The following is a 17,081-nucleotide window of genomic DNA, read 5'->3' as shown; positions in this document are numbered from 1 at the left end:
TTTAAAAAGAGAAATACTGAAAATCTAAAAAAATTTTTAAATCATCTATAATGCGCCAAAGATGAACACTGTCTTATTTTAGTATATATAATAATTTAGTGTCTTATATATACCGTATACCTGTGTGTATATATGTTATAAAAAAAAATATGAAACATTTTTCCCAATTCTGTTTACCTTGAATGTATCTTTTTCTATCGGCTCTTCTGTTGTGAGCACTTTTCCATTTTTATTAACTATTTTTGTAAAGATGAGTTTTATGGCTTTATATTTGTTAGTGCAGATGTACCATTTTCTAATTTTTATTATTTTAACTTTTTTCCTGCTGGTTATTTTCACTGTTGTTACTGAGAGGGGAAGATAGTCTTTGGTCACATTTCTTACTTCCTCACAGTGGATTCTTACAACTGGGAGTACAACTCCAAAGACTCCTGGTGGGGTTTGCCAGATTGCTTTCCAGAAGCCGGTCTCACCACATTTGGCCATCATCGCTGATTATAGTTTCTAGTTTGATAGGTAAACATACTCTTTCATGGTATTTTCATCTGCATGCCTTTCTCTGCTTGGTAGGTTAACACTTTTTCATATGCTCATTGACTGTTTACAGAGTTTTGCGTTCTAAGTGTGCACCCCAGGTTAACCACAAATCCTTAACTCTTTGAGACCTTTGAGAAAGGAAAACCAGAGCTATATGCTTAATAAACCTTAGCTTGTAATTTTATTGCGGTAGCTGTAATTACATAATTCCAAGGAATTTTTTTTTTACATATATTTTAACCTGTGCCAGTCTTTTAAAAGGAATTATCTAATTTAGAGTTTGGATAATTGCAGATTTTTGACCGACTCAGGAATGTAGTCATAATGGCCATTAAAGTCTGGCATGAAATGCTTGATTGAGGTTTTATTTGAAGCCCCTAAATCTCTTTCAGGTATTCCAACATGGAGGTGGAGAAAGGACAGGTGTTTTGTTTTTGTTTTTTTTAAATATGTCCAGGGAAGGTCCTTTACAGCAATCAGTTTTAAAGGTTTTTGAGTCACTTGAATCATGGGTACCATATTTTACATATTTGATTATTTTTAGCTTAATTGTATATAATTCTCTTTTTTTGCTGCTGTTTTTATTTATTCTAGTTAAAACTTTGTTTTTTAATACAACTTTTAAAAGTCAAACTCCATTTACAGTTATTACAAAATATTGGCTCTATTCCCCATGTTGTACAGTATATGCTTGAGGCTATCTTACACCCAGTAGTTTGTACCTCCCCTCTACCACTGGTAACCACTAGTTTGTTCTCTATATCTGTGAGTCTGTTTCTTTTTTGCTTCAGTCACTAGTTTGTTGTCTTTTTTTAGATTCCACATATAAGTGATATCATCCGGTATTTGTCTGACTTACTTCACTAAGCATAATGCCCTCCAGGTCCATCTGTGTTGCTGCAAATGGCAGAATTTCATTCTTTTTATGGCTGAGTAGTATTCCATTGTATACAGAGACCACATCTTTCTCCATTCATCATTCAGTGGGCACTTGGATGCTTTCAAGTCTTGGCCGTTATACGTAGTGCTGCTGTTTTTTCACATAGATGTTGTTTCAGAGATGAGAGAGAAGCTCAAAGTCTGTTTGGAAAGTTGGGGATGTGCAGGGCATAAGTGAGTAAAACCATTGATTCACCACTTGGGCGCAGGATGTGGGTTCCGAAGTCAAAACCTTGAACCCTGGCAGATAAAATTCAACCACTGGAGTTGTCTTTTACCCCACCCCTCTTCCCATTTCCGTCCTCATGCGGGCGCTCCGGGCCCTCCTCAGTCTCTTCTCGTCTACTCCCTCCGTCCCTTTGTCAGTGGTGCCCGTGATCTTTAACCTGCAGGCCGTTTCTAGGCTTCGGATCTGTTTCCTACGAGACGTCTTCGCTGGAAGTTCCCCTGGTATATCAGGTCATTGTGTCCAAACCAAAATGGCCCTCCGCCTTCATGCCAGCCCCTTTCTGTGCGTCCTTGTCTCAGGCGGCCAGCTGGGCCCTGGGGGTGTTCTGGCCTCCATCTCTCGGGACGGCTGATGAGCGTCCTCTGAACCTGTCTCCACCTGGTTGGCTCTTCCTGCTCAGGCACGGCCCTTCATCAGCCGACCACTGTGCTTTCGCAGGAGCCTCGCTCCCTGGCGCTCTGTGCCCTAAGTCCCTTCGCTCTGCACCATCCTGCAACTCCCGTCTCAGATGCAGGTGTCTCGTCCCACAGAGAGCCTCCTGTGGCATGGCCCTGTCCTGTTCCCCCAAAGCGCGCACGGGCGAGGTCCTCTGCTCTTCTTGTGGTGCTTCCTTCAGATGCTGGAGTCGCATTTGACCCCTCACATTGTGACTACTTTAATGTTGGTTTGCTTCTTTTCTCGACTAAGTTCTTTTCAAATATTTCTATATGAAATGTTTTATCCCTACAGAGGAATAGCTCTTGTGTAGATGTGAATTAGAAGAAATTGCAGCTGAAGAAATGCAGTGTCGTGATCAGGACCCTCGGTGCACATTTGCATCACCTCCCTCCTCTTGTAGAGTCACTTGTGCATTTTGTGGTTCCTGATTAACACGTTGTTTACTGTTACCTGTTTCTGAGTTTTAAATAGCATCAGTGGGATCACAGGCGTGCATTTTTCTGTGACTCCTCTTTCTACTCAGTACTGTTTTTGAGGTTTATCCATGTTGCTGCATGTAGGTTATGCTAATTTGTAAAATAAGTTAGAGTGTCTCCTTTTTTCTTCTTCTGAGAGTTTATATAGAGTTGGAATTACAGTATTCGTTATCTGAATACTTAGAAGAATTCTGGTAAAACTTTCTGGGGCTGTATTTTCTTTGTGAGACAGTTTTTAATGACTGGTTCATTTTCTTTAATGGTTAAAGAACCATTCAGGCTTTCCGTTTCCTCTTGTTAATTTGGGTCATCTGTGTTTTTCTTGGACTTTGTCCATTTTGCCTAAATTTTCAAATGTATTGGCATAAAATCGTTTTATAATAGTTCCATATTCTTGCAATCTCAACTGCATCTACAGTTATGACCCCCTTTTATACTTAATGTTGCATGCTTAATATTTTAGTCTTTTTTTCGATCAGCTTTGCCAGAATCTTTTCAAGAGCCAACCTCTGTCTTCACTGATCTCTCTTCGCATCCTTGTTTTCTGAGGCAGTAACTTGGGTGCTGAGCTTACTTGTTTTGTCTACACAGCTCACTGATTCCAAACCTTTCTCCTTTTTCACATGAACATTTAAGGCTATGAATTTCCCTCTCTCTAGTGGCGTGCCGCATGCTAACACATGGTGTTCTGATTGTTCAGTTTATATGTTCCAATTTTAATTGTGTGTTTTCCTTTGACACATCAGTATGTAGAGGTGTGATTTTAAATTTCCAAATTGAGGGAGCAGCTAGTTTCCATATTGGGAGTTAGTTTTTTCTTTGTTAGAGATTTCTGACTTAAGTGTTCTGATGTCAGAATATCATATTTTTAACTTTGTTGAAACTTGCTTTGCAGATGATACATGGTGAGTTTTCTTAAATATTCTACCTTGCTTGAAAAGACTGTCCTTCAGTTTTGAATACCAGGTTCCGTTTGCGTCTGTTAGACCCAAGATGTGAATTGTTCATATCTGTTCCTTTTGTTTGTTTGTGTGGTCTTTAATCTGTCCATTACTGAGAAAGATGTAGTACAGTCTCTCTTTGGCTACTTTTTAGATATTTTCTTCACCTCTAGCATTCTGTAGTTCAACTATGATGTGTCTCTTGGTATGACTTTTTTTTTTTTTTGCCTTTTTGCCTTTTTGCCTTGACTCTGATTCATACTTTTAAGCAGTCCTGGAAAATTCTCAGCCATCACCTCATCAAAAATTCTCCCCTTGGGCTTCCCTGGTGGCGCAGTGGTTGAGAGTCTGCCTGCCGATGCAGGGGACATGGGTTCGTGCCCCGGTCTGGGAACATCCCACATGGCGTGGAGTGGCTGGGCTGAGCCTGCGCGTCTGGAGCCTGTGCTCCGCAATGGGAGAGGCCACAACAATCAGAGGCCCGCGTACCGCAAAAAAAAAAAAAAAAAAATCTCCCCTGTTCACTCTTTTCTCCCTTCAAGAATTCCTGTTGGATCATATCAGACCTTATATTCTCCATGTCTCTTACCTTCTTCTTTCATGTTTTTTCCCTCATCTTTAAATACTCTGTAATGGTTAGGAATATTTCTTCAGATCTCTCTCCTCATCCACTGCTGCTTCTGTTATGTCTAATCTTGCTGAAATTTGCTGTCTGTTGACATTTTATTAAAGTTGTTTTTCATTCCCAGAAACTCTTTTTGGTTTTTGTTACTAAGTCAGGGAAAACAATTAACTTACTCTGGAATAGTACACTTTGAAACATTATACCAGTGTAGGAGATGGTGGCGGTAAAGTGCTTTCCAGTGGCCCTCAGATGGTTCTGCGTAGGTGGCCAAGTCAGCTGCAGGCTATAGTCAAGTAAATGGAGAGGGATTTTTGCAGTCAGGTGAAGCCTGATTAATGGGATGTGAGCTGGTTAACTTGATTATAAAAAATTCACAGAAAACCAACAGTTGGGGAATATATAGATCATAATCAGTCACAGGTTAGAACCACGGCAGAAGGAAGATGAGGAGAAGTGGCTCTCGGCAGCAAGTCCTAGGTGGTCCTTCTGTGTCAGAGTGACAGGATGTCCTGCTTTATCACAGTTTGCTCTTTTGATTTAATAGTGCCACCTCTACTAGGGATTAAAGGTTTATTTTTTAAAATTAACTATTTACTTGGCATTTATTTTGTCCACATTTGACAAGTTATGGTTCAGTAACATGAAGGAATGTCAGTTCACTGTCCAGCCATCTGTTTGTAAAGAATTAAAAATATATTAATTTGACTGAAAGTAGTAATCCAGATTCACTTGCATAGAGATTCTGATTATAGTTTGACGAGTTTATTTCTGTAGAGCTGGCTCAGTTAAATGCACTCTTTCTGTCATCTTTGAAATGAAAATAACAGGGCTTTTTTCCTACTGTGTTTTTCTTTCTCAGAAACTTATTTGTTTTAGAAGTATTCCTTCCAAAAAGTTTTTAAAATAGTAAACCAGAAAATTTAAGTTGGAAACATTAAATCACAACAATGAGATGATTTTACGTTTCGTGAACTATTTGAGTGAGCTACAGACCCTTGTGTAGACACCGGGGAAGCAGGGCATCTGCCATCTGCGTTTTGTTCCTGGACGTGCCCCCCGTGACCACGTGTGACATCAGAGCACCTTGACCTGCACGTTGCTGCCGAAGAGAGAGCTGGTAGATCATCACAAGCCTCTAAAATGCTGCCTCCTAACACGCTCTGTATTTCTCCATGTTATTACTGGTTGTTGAACTACAGTTGGCCTTGAACTACGTATGCACTGGGGTTAGGGTGCTGACCCTCCACCCAGTCGTGTAACTTAGAGTCAGCCCTCCGTATCCACCCTCCCCGTCTGTGGGTTCGTACAGTACGGTAGTATTTACTACCGAAAAAAATCCACATATCCGTGGACCTGCACAGCTCAAACCTGTGTGAGAAAACCTATTTCTAATTACATAACTGCTGAATTAGCACCCTTTTTTCCCCTTTTCCATTAGAGACGGCTGGCCTGGAAGCCGTCAGGCCCCACCTTCCCTGAGAAGCTTTTCAGCCCCTTAGCAGTGCCCTGGTCACTCTTGCTCTCTCTGCTTCCTTATCAGCCACATTCCGTGAACATTGTCTTTCGTATGTTTTCTTGTCTGTCTGCCCTACTGGACTGTGGTTTCCTTCCTAACAGAGTTTTTTTTCACGTAACTTTCATCCATCACTCTCAGGTGGTGGGTTCGTGATAGACCCCATCCTTGCATAATAGGGTCAGGTGAACTCAGCTGACATCTGTGCTTCTCAGATGGTATGAACAGGGCATTTGAAAAATGATAATCATAGCTGCTAGCATTTATTATGTATTTTAGATGTGCTACACAAGGCTCATAAATTATCATTTCTAATCTTCACAAAAAAATTTATGAGGTGAGTATCGTTGATTCTCATTGTTTCATTTGTCTGGTACCTATCTGTGCATACATTTATTTTCAGCCTTTTTTCTTAAATTGAGATATACCTTATATACAGTAAAACATATAAATCTTTAGTGTATTAGATTGGTGACTTTTTGCACAGTACCCACCACCCAGATCAAAATATAAAATGTTCTCCTTGTGCCAAGTCCCATGCAGTGGGACAGCTGCATGGGCACCCCTCTCACCGCTGTCTGACTTCTGTCTGCACAGGTTAGTTTCTCCTTTTCTTGAACTTCATGTGAAGTGGAGCCGTACAGTTTGTAGCCTCCCGTGTCTGGCTGCTTTTGCTCAGACCTAATCATTTCTGAGATTCAGCCAAATTGTGTGTCTGTTACTAATCTGTTTCTTTTATTGCAGAGTTTAGGTAACATATTTTGCTTACTCATTCTTGGTAATGGGCTTTGGGTTGTTTCCAGTTTCAGGTCTTTATGAATAAAGTTGCTGTGGGCACTGCTGTAAAAGCCTTTCTGTGGACATTTGTACTCTCCTATTTTACATATATACCTAGAAGTGGAATTGCTGGTCATGGAATAAGTTGATAGAACCTCTGACTATTCCCAAGTGGGGATATCCTTTACACTCAGCCAGCAACGTGTGAGTGTCCAGGTGCCCCACTTGCTCACTACCACTTCACTTTCTGTTTTATTTTAGCCCGTCTCCTGGCTTTTGTTGGCATTCCCTGATAAACAGTGATGTTAGGCATCTTTCTTATGCATTTAGCTGTTCATATTCAGGTACCGTCTTTAGAAGTGCCTGTTCATTTCAGTTGTTCATTTGTTAATTGGGTTGTTTACCTTTCTATTAGTGATGTTAGAAATCTGTGTATATCTTTGTCAGATATATATTCTTTGAGTAGAAATTTTAAATTTTGATGAGGTTTATCTACTTTTAAAAATGTTTAGTGTCTTTCATATCCTGTCAAAATCTTTACCTGCTCCAATGTCCTGAATTTCTTTTTCCCAGAGGCTTTGTAGTTTTAACTGTTATCTTCAGGGAGATGATCTGTCTCTTACTGAGTATTACATTGTGTTCATTATTACTATAATTATACGTATACTATGATAGCTTTATAGTATGCATTGAAAGGACAGTTGTGCTCTTTTTTCCTGGTATCTTTTCATGCTGTATTGTATGGTCTACAACCTCTAGTACAGTCTAGTGCCAGCCCCGACCCTGCACTCCCCAGATTCTCACTCCTCCCATGTCGAGGGCTCAGCCCACCCCCTCTGCAAGTCCTTGGCCCCTGGGTGGTGGTGAGACCAGGCATGGACGCACGGGGCTGACACTGACCCGCTCTTCCAGCAAGAACTAGTTCATGTGGGCTGACCTTCTTGTGAAGACGGCCCCTGGTCTATACAGAGGACTAATTCTTATCTTGTTACACAGCTGCACTAGAGTGGTCTTTATTACTGAAAGTAAAATAAAAATCTTGCCTTTTTGTAAGAAGTTGGTAAAAACTGTTAAAATCTACTGAAGTATTTATTTACATTGTTTTACTTTTTTCTTCACCCTCAAGCAGACAGCTCATAATTACTCTTCTTTGTGTTTATAGGTTAGCATGGCCTCACTGAAAGAGTTGGACCAAAGACTCTTTGAAAACTACATTGAATTGAAGGCAGACCCCATCGTTGGCTCCTTAGAACCTGGAATTTACGCAGGCTACTTCGACTGGAAGGACTGCCTGCCCCCGACAGGTGGGTGGTTTGAAGTTACTGAAGTCTCCAGATGCATCCAGAGGGGTAAATATGGATTTCCTTTTCTCAATACAGGCTGAAGATGCGTTTCTGTTTATTCCCTTTTTTTTTTTCATGTTTACTGAGGGGTTGATTTAAAGTTTTATTAGCTTACCCACTTTTTGGTAGCCTGGGGTTATTAGTACTTAAAATGGTTAAAGATATTCTTAAATTCCAGAGAATAATTAATTACACCTCATAATGTGTGATCATCTCAGTAACGTACACTTGCTTCCTATGATATTTCTTTACTTCATAGAAATAATAGACTGTGAGTGACAGTTTTATGCAATGACCTTGCAACCTTCATCAAAAAATTTACTTAAGACGTTTGGTCACTTCTATGGAAGACCCAGTTACTGATGCCAAAAAGGTGAAAGATACAAGGAAAACGTATGGGAGTAAGATTATTATAATAATTTAACAAAGAACATTAAACTGGAGAAAGATGACTGACAGTTCCAGTATTATCGTTTTGACATCAAATGAAAGTCACTTAAATCACTTCATAATATATATTTTAGAACTAACTATTGCTTGTTGATTGAAATAAACTTTTTGATTGATCAAATAGTTGTTTCTTTGTATGAAGTACTGTAGAATACATAAAGCCAAGCAACCTACTAACATCGTTATGTCGATGTAGCGTGATGTGGAAATGGTTCTGTTCATATTAGACATCGGTTCTTCGAGGTGAGTGTGGCTGTACCAGTGACCTGCTTGCAGGTTGTTACCTTCGTTCTTTCAACTAACTGTTGTGATCACCTGTCCTTTTTTTTGTGTGATGCTTTTATTAGATGGTGATAACATTGTTTACTCTTTAATACCTTTGGTTTTTATTGTTATTTTTCATATTAGGGGTAACGATACAGTGATGCCAAAATTCTAAGCTAAGAGCCAGAATCATTAAATCAGTAATATTTTATGTGACTGCAGGTATTTAATTCCTGAAATCACCATCATTATAGACATACGCGCCTTCTGCTTACAGCTGACCATAATTGATCTTTTTCCTGCCATGCCAGGACTCTTGTGTACCCATGTTTTTCTGTGTCCAAACTGGATTACAGTTCACATGCCAAATATATCCTTTTACAGTTTAAGTCAGAGCCTGTCAGTAACTTGCTTAAAATTTTTGCGGCATCTTCCTGCTCACTCGCGGTAAAATCCACAGAGCGGGCAGCACTGAGTCCGGCACCCGCCCCCTGCGGCCCCTCCAGCTGCTTCCAGCACACTGGGCCTCTTGTGGCCCAGACTTCCCACATCCTCCCCCAGGTCCTTCCCTTTGCTTAGACGGTAATCCTCCCTCATGTGTACTTTTGTCCTCAGGCCTCTACTTAAATATCAGGACACCAGCCATCCACCCTGCAGAGGTGACACGGCCAGTGGAGAGTAGGCATGGCGTTTTAGATTAAACCTGTGGGAATTACGTGTATTTTATGTGTAAGATAATTATCTACAAGGGAGAAGGCTGTACATGTGGTTCCAGCACCTGCCTTTATGTTGGTTGAGCTTCTTAAAGCCAAATCCGTGAGGTTGTGGGTAGTGGTCAGTTATCCAAGGTGGGTGATGAAATGCACCTTCTGTGTAAGCCGGGTTCCTGACTCCACGTGAACAGACCTCTGGAACTTTTGAACTCAACAGCCTCTGGAACTTTTGATCTACCATCCTTTTCAAAACTCTTGGGCTAGATGACTGGGAGTTTCAGTATCTTTGGACTTTAGGAAGGTAACAGTGCACATACCACATATTATGTTATATCCCCGGTAGAGATCCCTGCAGAGAAATAGGTGAATATTAGATTAGGAGTGATAACAAGATCCTTATCGGTTCAGGTGAGACATGCCACCACAAAAGTTCATCACGAATTTGCAAGTTCACAAACAGAGGCTCTTGCCTCCCGGGTTCTATGTCTCCCTTGTCTAGACTCCAGCATGGCGTGTGGTGCCTGCTCGTGAAGATTTGTTCAGTGACTGGGGTCCCCTTGCAGCTCCCACGGAGCCATGCCCGTGTCCTCGCTGCCCCCCCCCCCCACCGCCTCACTCCCGCCGGGTCCGCGCCTGCTCTGCCCCGGGGGTTGTTTTCGGGTCCTTTTAATCTCTCTTGTAACTCTTCAGTACACGAACGTGATAGATGTATTTCTGTATCTGTTTTTTATTTCCCTGTTTTGGAGAAATTTTTAAACAAAGATGTGAGGAGATTCCTTTCACATTCCCAGACTTCTCATCATTTAAGTTTTTTATAGAGCAGTGACTGAAAGGTTCAGAATTCCAAGGGTCAGATCGCAGAATGTTTTTCAATAAAATCTCTCCATTTTCTCCTCAAGGGAACAATACCCAGTAATCAGCTGTGCTCTGTGCTTGGCCCCTAGCCTCTGCAGACCAGCCTGGCTATTGCTTCCCCTTGGGGGCCTCTCTCCTTCCCCTGAGACATGTATGAATTACCTCACATGGGCCCTGCTGCACCAAGCTCTTGTGCAGTTAACCAATCCCCAGTTCACAAATGAAGGATACAGCAGGCCCTGCACACGTGCACACACGTGTGCACACACTTGCACATAGTATGTACATATGCACACACATGCACACCCTAAATGTGTTAGCTCCTTGCAAACAGTTTCAGTCATTTGCGTGCCTATAACACCTGTGCCTCGCCTATGATTATCACTTAATACTTACTACCATCTTCTAAATTTCAACTATCCTAAGACACAAATTACTTATGACCTCCTGAGGGTCGGGGAGGGGTGGCTAGGACATCAGGCACTAACCCTAAGCTCTGGTCCCCCTAACTGTACTCACAGCCCCGTCACACTCCTCTTTACAGCCCAGCTTCAGAAAGTCGGCTGGGTGGTTCCTCAGAGATTCCACGTGAGGCCCCGTGTCCTCTCGTGTCCTCCTGACATCTCCGGCACCCCTGCGACTCCACCTCTGTGCCATGGCTGGGTCCGTGGACACGCTCGCTCTTGTGCTCCGTGACCGGAGTGCTCCCGGGCTGCTCCCTCTCCCTGGGAGAGATGGCCCTCCTGCGGGCCCTGCGGTCCCACTGCTGGTGGCCGGCCCTCAGTCTCCTTCCCCTGCCTAGCCTTGCACCCTGGCGTCCCCGGGACGCCGGCTTCCTCTGGGCTTGCTAGTCTTTCCTCGGACTCTGCCCTTCCCACGCCTCCTCCGGGAGCTTCCCTGCCCCCCCCCCGCCGCTCCCCGGCCTGCCCTTGAGTCCTGCACGTGGGCGGTCACTGTGCCCCCGGCTCCTGTGCTGCGAGCTGAGGGTGGGAGTTCACAGGTTACAGCCTCAGTGACGTGTGGGTCATGCCTCAGTTTATCTTCTGAGTACTTGCTCTGTGGTTCACAGTGATTTTTCTCAGTTGTTTTTCCGATAGGAAAGTAAATCGTGATGTTCTCGTTTCCATTAATCTTCTTGTTCACTTTTTAATAAATACAACACGGTGGGTGTTCATATTTGTTTAACCGAAGTGAGCATGTTAGCACTTGCTTCCTGTGGAAGCTTTGTGCATCCCTAAATCTTGAGCAATTGCATTTGAATTAAAACGTGCATGTCAGGGATACCTGACATGTGAGCAGTTCTGTGCAGCATCGCTGTGCTCTTCAGGGACAGTTGAGGTGTGTCTGGCTCAATCCCTGTGAGGACGAGGGTGTGGGAAGGGCAGTGCCAGGCTCTTAGGGTCTTGGGTCCCACTGCCTCCAGATGGGTGACTGACTCAGACTGTCCAGATCCTGCCTTGAAGGGACCTGGGGTCCTTTCTCTGCCACTTCCCATCTTCCCAGCCCTCAGCGTGAGTGATGATGGATAGAAAATGATGTCATCATTATCGGGGCCACTTTTTATACAAAATTAAGCTTCTGCTGGCCTTGGGGCATTGAGGCCTGTGGCTCTGTCTTTCAGATAAACTTCCAGAGCAGACGCACACACCACTGCTTTGTCAGCCATTCATTTACCATTTCTCTGGTTCCAAAGCCTCTTAGAAATTGTTGGTTTTAGTTTCACTTTTATAAACTGTATTTAGTTCTGTTCTTGGTGTAGCTTTGACTTCGTGATCCCCAACTGAACTTCAGTCTCGCATAGTCATATAGTGATTTTTAGTTTCTTTAAAGACGACTGAAGTTTTGAGACCTCGTGTAAGGTGAACAGCCAAAATAGTTTGACTTTAGTCTTCCAAAATAATTTCAATTAACAACTTTAGTATTATCTTTAGAATTTTCATCTCCAAAATTTCATCCAAAACTGAATTTTACAAATCACGTAGGTAACCGATTGTTGATTGCAGTAGTTAGCAATAAATTTAGTTTCTGATACTGTTTGTGGTGATTTTTAAAAAAAATTCAGGTGATTAATTTCACGATTCAAGAAGAGATATTCGTTAAAGCTTTTTTTTTATTATTTTTTTTTTTAGCGGTACGCGGGCCTCTCACCGCTGTGGCCTCTCCCGTTGCGGAGCACAGGCTCCGGACGCGCAGGCTCAGCGGCCATGGCTCACGGGCCCAGCTGCTCCGCGGCATGTGGGATCTTCCCGGACCGGGGCACGAACCCGTGTCCCCTGCATCGGCAGGCGGACTCTCAACCACTGCGCCACCAGGGAAGCCCCATAGCTGTGCTTTTTTAACCTGACAGTTGGATATTTAAATTCTCACCTCTTTATTTGTATATGTGTCAGGAAAGATTATTCTGGTTACTTCTGAGTCACTTAACTGACTGTGTCGTTATTCTTATCTGCAGTTATTAAGAGCTCTGAGTATTTGCATTTGATAGGTTTTAGCTAAATTGAGAATGGTCTTAGTCTTCATTTATGAATACACATGGAAGTTCATATCTTTAAAACATATTGAATAAGAAAAATAATCTTTCTTAAAATTTTCTCTTAAATATTGGTGTTCTGTCTAAAAGGCATTCAAGTTTACATATATTCCTAAAGATACTTAATAAATGAATTTAAAATTAACCATTTTTATAAAGGTAAAGTACTTAACCGATTTTTAACTCAAAAGGCCTTTTTATTAATTGTAGTCATTGACATTATCAGGAGGAGGGAAGACATTTATGTCATCGGTGATGTGAGTGAGTGGAGTGCCGGGTGTTAGCGTGGTCAGCCGACTACTTGTGTGGGATGCATGGAACCCGGAGCAGAACGATTTCCACATCAATCATATGTCAGATCCAGTATTTGGAATACTGAGACTACTCAAAGTCTGTAAGAAAATATTCCTCTCATGGACAGATAGAGAATTTCCTTTCATTCACAAATTCAGCCAGTATTATCAAGTCTGGTAACATCCGAGGCACTCTACACATTCCCCAAGTTGTTCCTGCTTCCAAGGTTAGAAGGTGGTAGAGAAGCTGAGGGTGGTGCTGCGTGTGAGGTGAGATGGTGGCTCTGACCCGGGGGAGTTGGGATGCACCCGTGTCCCCCCTCAAGTCATGTGGCCTGCTCCCAGTGGCACCAAGGAGAGCAAGGCAGGACTCAGGAGGGACCAGCGCTGCTCCCCGCCCTGTGGGGGAGCCCTGGCACCAGCACCCCCAGGGCAGCTCCCGAGACCACGTCGTAACCTTGGCGTCTGTACCTGTGGTGTGTGGTTCTGTGTTTGTTATGGGGTGGTTGGCGGTATGTGTGAGGGCAGCTGTTTTGGTGAAAAAGATCACACAGCGTGAGGTGGCAAAAAAACTAAAATAGATCCGTTGTTCTCTTGTGATTTTTATATCCATTTATTTTTTTAAATTATATCATCTTGGAGCCCTTGAGGTATTTTTTTTATCCTTTAAAGTTAAAATCCAGTGCATTATCGGGGGAGGAGGGAATGTGAAAAATAGCTTCTGTGCTGTTCATTGACTGTCTAATCATCTCATTTTTTTTAAGTTATCATCGTTTCTGCAGTTACCTAAAGAAAATATATTTCCACTGCCATGCGAAGAGTATCTTGATTGGTTATTGTATGTTTTCTTCCCCCAACACTTTTCTCCTAATACTCTTGTGATTTTAATTGGATCCTTGTATTTCAGCGAGCTAGTTGCACTTACCTCTAACTAATCGCACTTAGTTAGCATGAAGAACTCTGAGGTAGTGGCCAGGCTGCCTGCCGTTTATCTCATCAAATCAGCACCTCCATTTAAACATTCATCTCAATAGTTGTTAAACTGTAACCACACGTAGGGAAAATCTTTTTCTGAAAGTTCTCGGGGAGTTTACTAAATGCTGGAACAGTGCTGTTGCGATCCTGCTTTCTGGATCCTCCTGATAGATGAGTCGTCGTGTCCAGTATCAGGGAGGAGGGGAAAGAAGGGACTCTGGCCCCATCGCTACCTCCGCCTGCACAGAGGGAAAGAAAGAAAAACACCGTCTGAATCTTGGGGCCTGGGGAATCCCGATGAATAACAGTCTTCTTCTCTGTCCACATTTCGAACCGACTGAAGAATAAGACGCAAGAGTCAGTAGGTGAGAAGGCCGGTGCCGGTGGGTCAGAGTGAGAGCCCAGACCCCTCGCCCAGCCCCTCCGAGAAGCAGCCCCTCTGCCTGCTCCCCACCTCCCGCAGGCAGGGGTAGCGAAGAAGCAGGGGACAAACCCCCATGTGCTGCTGACCCTGCCAGAGGTGGACAAAGGCTGTCCCTCCCTCTGGGAAGCCCCACTCAAACCAGAAGGGCGGGGAGACGCCGTTCTCCTTTAAAGCACCAGACGTGAACTTCCAGCAAGAGGTGGCTGGCTCTGGTTGTGCGGACAAGAGATAGGAGCTGATTTCAGCAAACAAAAAACTTGTTTTGTCCCATTAATAAACAAGGAAGCAGAATTACTTCAGAATCTAAATATTAATTCCTATTGCAAATAAAATACCGCGGCCAGCAGTGCAAGGGTCAGTTACAGAGACGGTCTGTAGAAAAGGAGGGGACTCAAAGACGTCCTTCCCTCCGCAGCCCACAGCCTGCCTCTGGTTTCGGGGGTGGGGGGCAGCCCTCAGGCCCTCGCTCCCTCCCACGTTCCCCTTCAGCCCCACCCCACTGTCTCCAGGCCCCCAGGCCACCGCCCCTCCATGCCTGCAGCCCTTGGTGGTACCCAGCACAGGGAGATCCTTCCCTGACAGACTTGGTCCATCAGTTGGTTGGTGAATGAGAAACACCTCGGCAGAAATTACTCAAGCAAGTAAAATACTAATTTACAGTTTAGTTTTTACCCTGGTAGGTATTTTCAACAGAATGTCGCATTGAATTGTCTCTTAATTCAGCTAATGTTAAAGAAGAGAACTTTGGTTGATTACATAAGAAAACTGTTACCAAAAATAACATGTGGACTACCCATTCAGAAATAATTAGAATATTATAAAATTTTATATCTGTGTAAAATGAAAAAATCCTCACACCAAAGGTCTCCGAATGTCATTTCACCTTTCCAGAATTACTCTGAAGACTGCGGCTTGCAGAATTCTGAGGGCGCCTTTACGAGCGTCACATTCTTGGTGCTGTTTGTTGGACACTCTAGAAATCTCTTCTCTTCTCGAATGTGGAACACAGGTGGTAACGCCCAGTGACACGGCTGTCCTCTCGTGCCTGTCTTCCACAGGTTTCCTGCGCCCTGGTCATGGGGTACTTTGGCACACTATCGCATCTGCTTCTGATCGAAACAGATGCCAGTCGCGTGAACTCCACCTTTGAAGAGAGACATCCAAGTCAGTAGTCTTTCCCGGTACTGAACTTCTCAGAAGGAGTAGTTTTATCAATTCCTTGGACTGTTTTTCTTAATTTCATTTAAAACGTACTGTCAGGTAGATATTAATAAACTTACATTTCATCTATTTATGAGAGAAAGGCAATGTTACATTTTTCAAAGGAGGATGGTCCTAGTCAGTCATCTTTTTTTAAACACACTTTCATCATTTAACCTCACTTTTTCCCAGCCATTTTCCCCTTTTTTATAAGCAGTTTCCCGCATCAGTGTCAGTGCTGTGAGGCCGTTTATACAGTGCTTCGGCCATTTGGTTACAGGTTGTCTGCCAGGCATTTTTCAGTAAAGCTGAATGTTGGCTCTGGTGGCGGTCAGTGTGAAACGTATTACCCTTGAGCGGACCCGTGGCCCTACATACTTTCTTCATTGCATGTTTTATCTGTTGAAGTATTTATTTTATTGTGTCTGAAACTGATAGCTGTTTGGCACCAGGGTAAACTAACGTGCTGTTTTGCAAAGGCCATTGTTTAAACTTATTTTGGACATTCCTAGACATTTATCACAATAGAGCAGGGAAGCGCAGCTCCTGACCTCGTGGCAGCTTCAGCAGGGCCAGTCTTCTGCCCCCTCCTCCAGATGAAGGATCATTTCATCTACACACAGATCAGATAAGGACTGATTTCTTTAAAAACATAACCTCAGTACCATTATCAGATCTGGAAACAAATAATAATTCATTAATTTTAGCAAATATCCAGTCAGTGTCCAGAATTCTCAGAAGAGCTTTATTTTAGATCGTTTGCTCAGATCAGGATTCTGTCAAGGTCTATGTGTTGCTTTTACTTGCTGTGTCTCTGAAGTTTTTTTCTTTTTTCTTTCTCTAGGGCCCCCTCTTCAGCTTATTTGTTGACTAAATCAGGTGGTTCTTATATTCTCACTTTCTGAATTTTTCTTATTGTTTCCTCATGGTGTCATTTCACATGTTCCTCTGTCCCTTGTGTTTCCTATGAACTTGTGGTTAATAAAGAAGCCTTATCAGTTTCAGGTTCAATTTTGTTTTAATTTGTTTTCTGCCACCAGCAGGTCCATCACGTTTGATTGTCTCCATGTTTGTGATATTAAGATTGAAAACTGGATTCAAGTGTTACCAGCTTGCTCCACCCTTTAAAATTTTGTCATAAACTTGTCATCTAATGGTCTTAGCACCATGGGTAATTGTTGCCATGATCTGTTGTTTCCTTAGAGATTGCAAACTAATGATTGGTAGCTGGAGCACGAAATTAAAAAGTAAAAAATTTCATCAACTATTTAGTTACTCTGAAGTACAGTTCATGTAGGAAAGGCAGGATAAATGTTTGATTTTTCTCTTTATTTAGAGTTTTCAGAGTAAGTTGGTTCCCTTTTGTTTCTTTTATTAAAGGTGATGAACAAGGTGTTTTTAAATTATCTTCGTTAATTCATACCTTGAGCATATTACATGAGTTTCAGTTCATTGTCATAGTCAGTGTTTTTTAGTAATCAAGCTGTCCCCTCTCTGGCTGGGAATGCCCCCCCCCCCATGGGCCCCGGGTCTTCCCTGCTTTCTGTGGTCCAGTTGTC

General features: G+C 42.8%; 1 protein-coding gene across 5 annotated transcripts in view; it reads left to right on the top strand.

Moving 5' to 3' along the window:
* Positions 1-17,081, top strand: part of EXOC2 (exocyst complex component 2) — a 156,274-nt gene that overhangs the window by 114,017 nt on the left and 25,176 nt on the right. For 3 of the 5 annotated variants that reach the window (XM_067751838.1, XM_067751836.1, XM_067751837.1), the window contains one exon: positions 7,638-7,779. In XM_067751838.1, the coding sequence (XP_067607939.1) occupies positions 7,638-7,779 (142 nt within the window). Of the gene's footprint in view, positions 1-7,637; positions 7,825-8,077; positions 8,392-17,081 lie in introns of those variants that run through there. The other 2 variants (XM_067751840.1, XM_067751839.1) reach the window with 2 other exon arrangements.

Source organism: Pseudorca crassidens, chromosome 10 (assembly GCF_039906515.1).
Source record: "Pseudorca crassidens isolate mPseCra1 chromosome 10, mPseCra1.hap1, whole genome shotgun sequence".
Classification (NCBI taxonomy): Eukaryota; Metazoa; Chordata; class Mammalia; order Artiodactyla; family Delphinidae; genus Pseudorca; species Pseudorca crassidens.
Note: the sequence above shows the minus strand (reverse complement) of the source record. Positions and strands in the feature narration are given on the sequence as shown.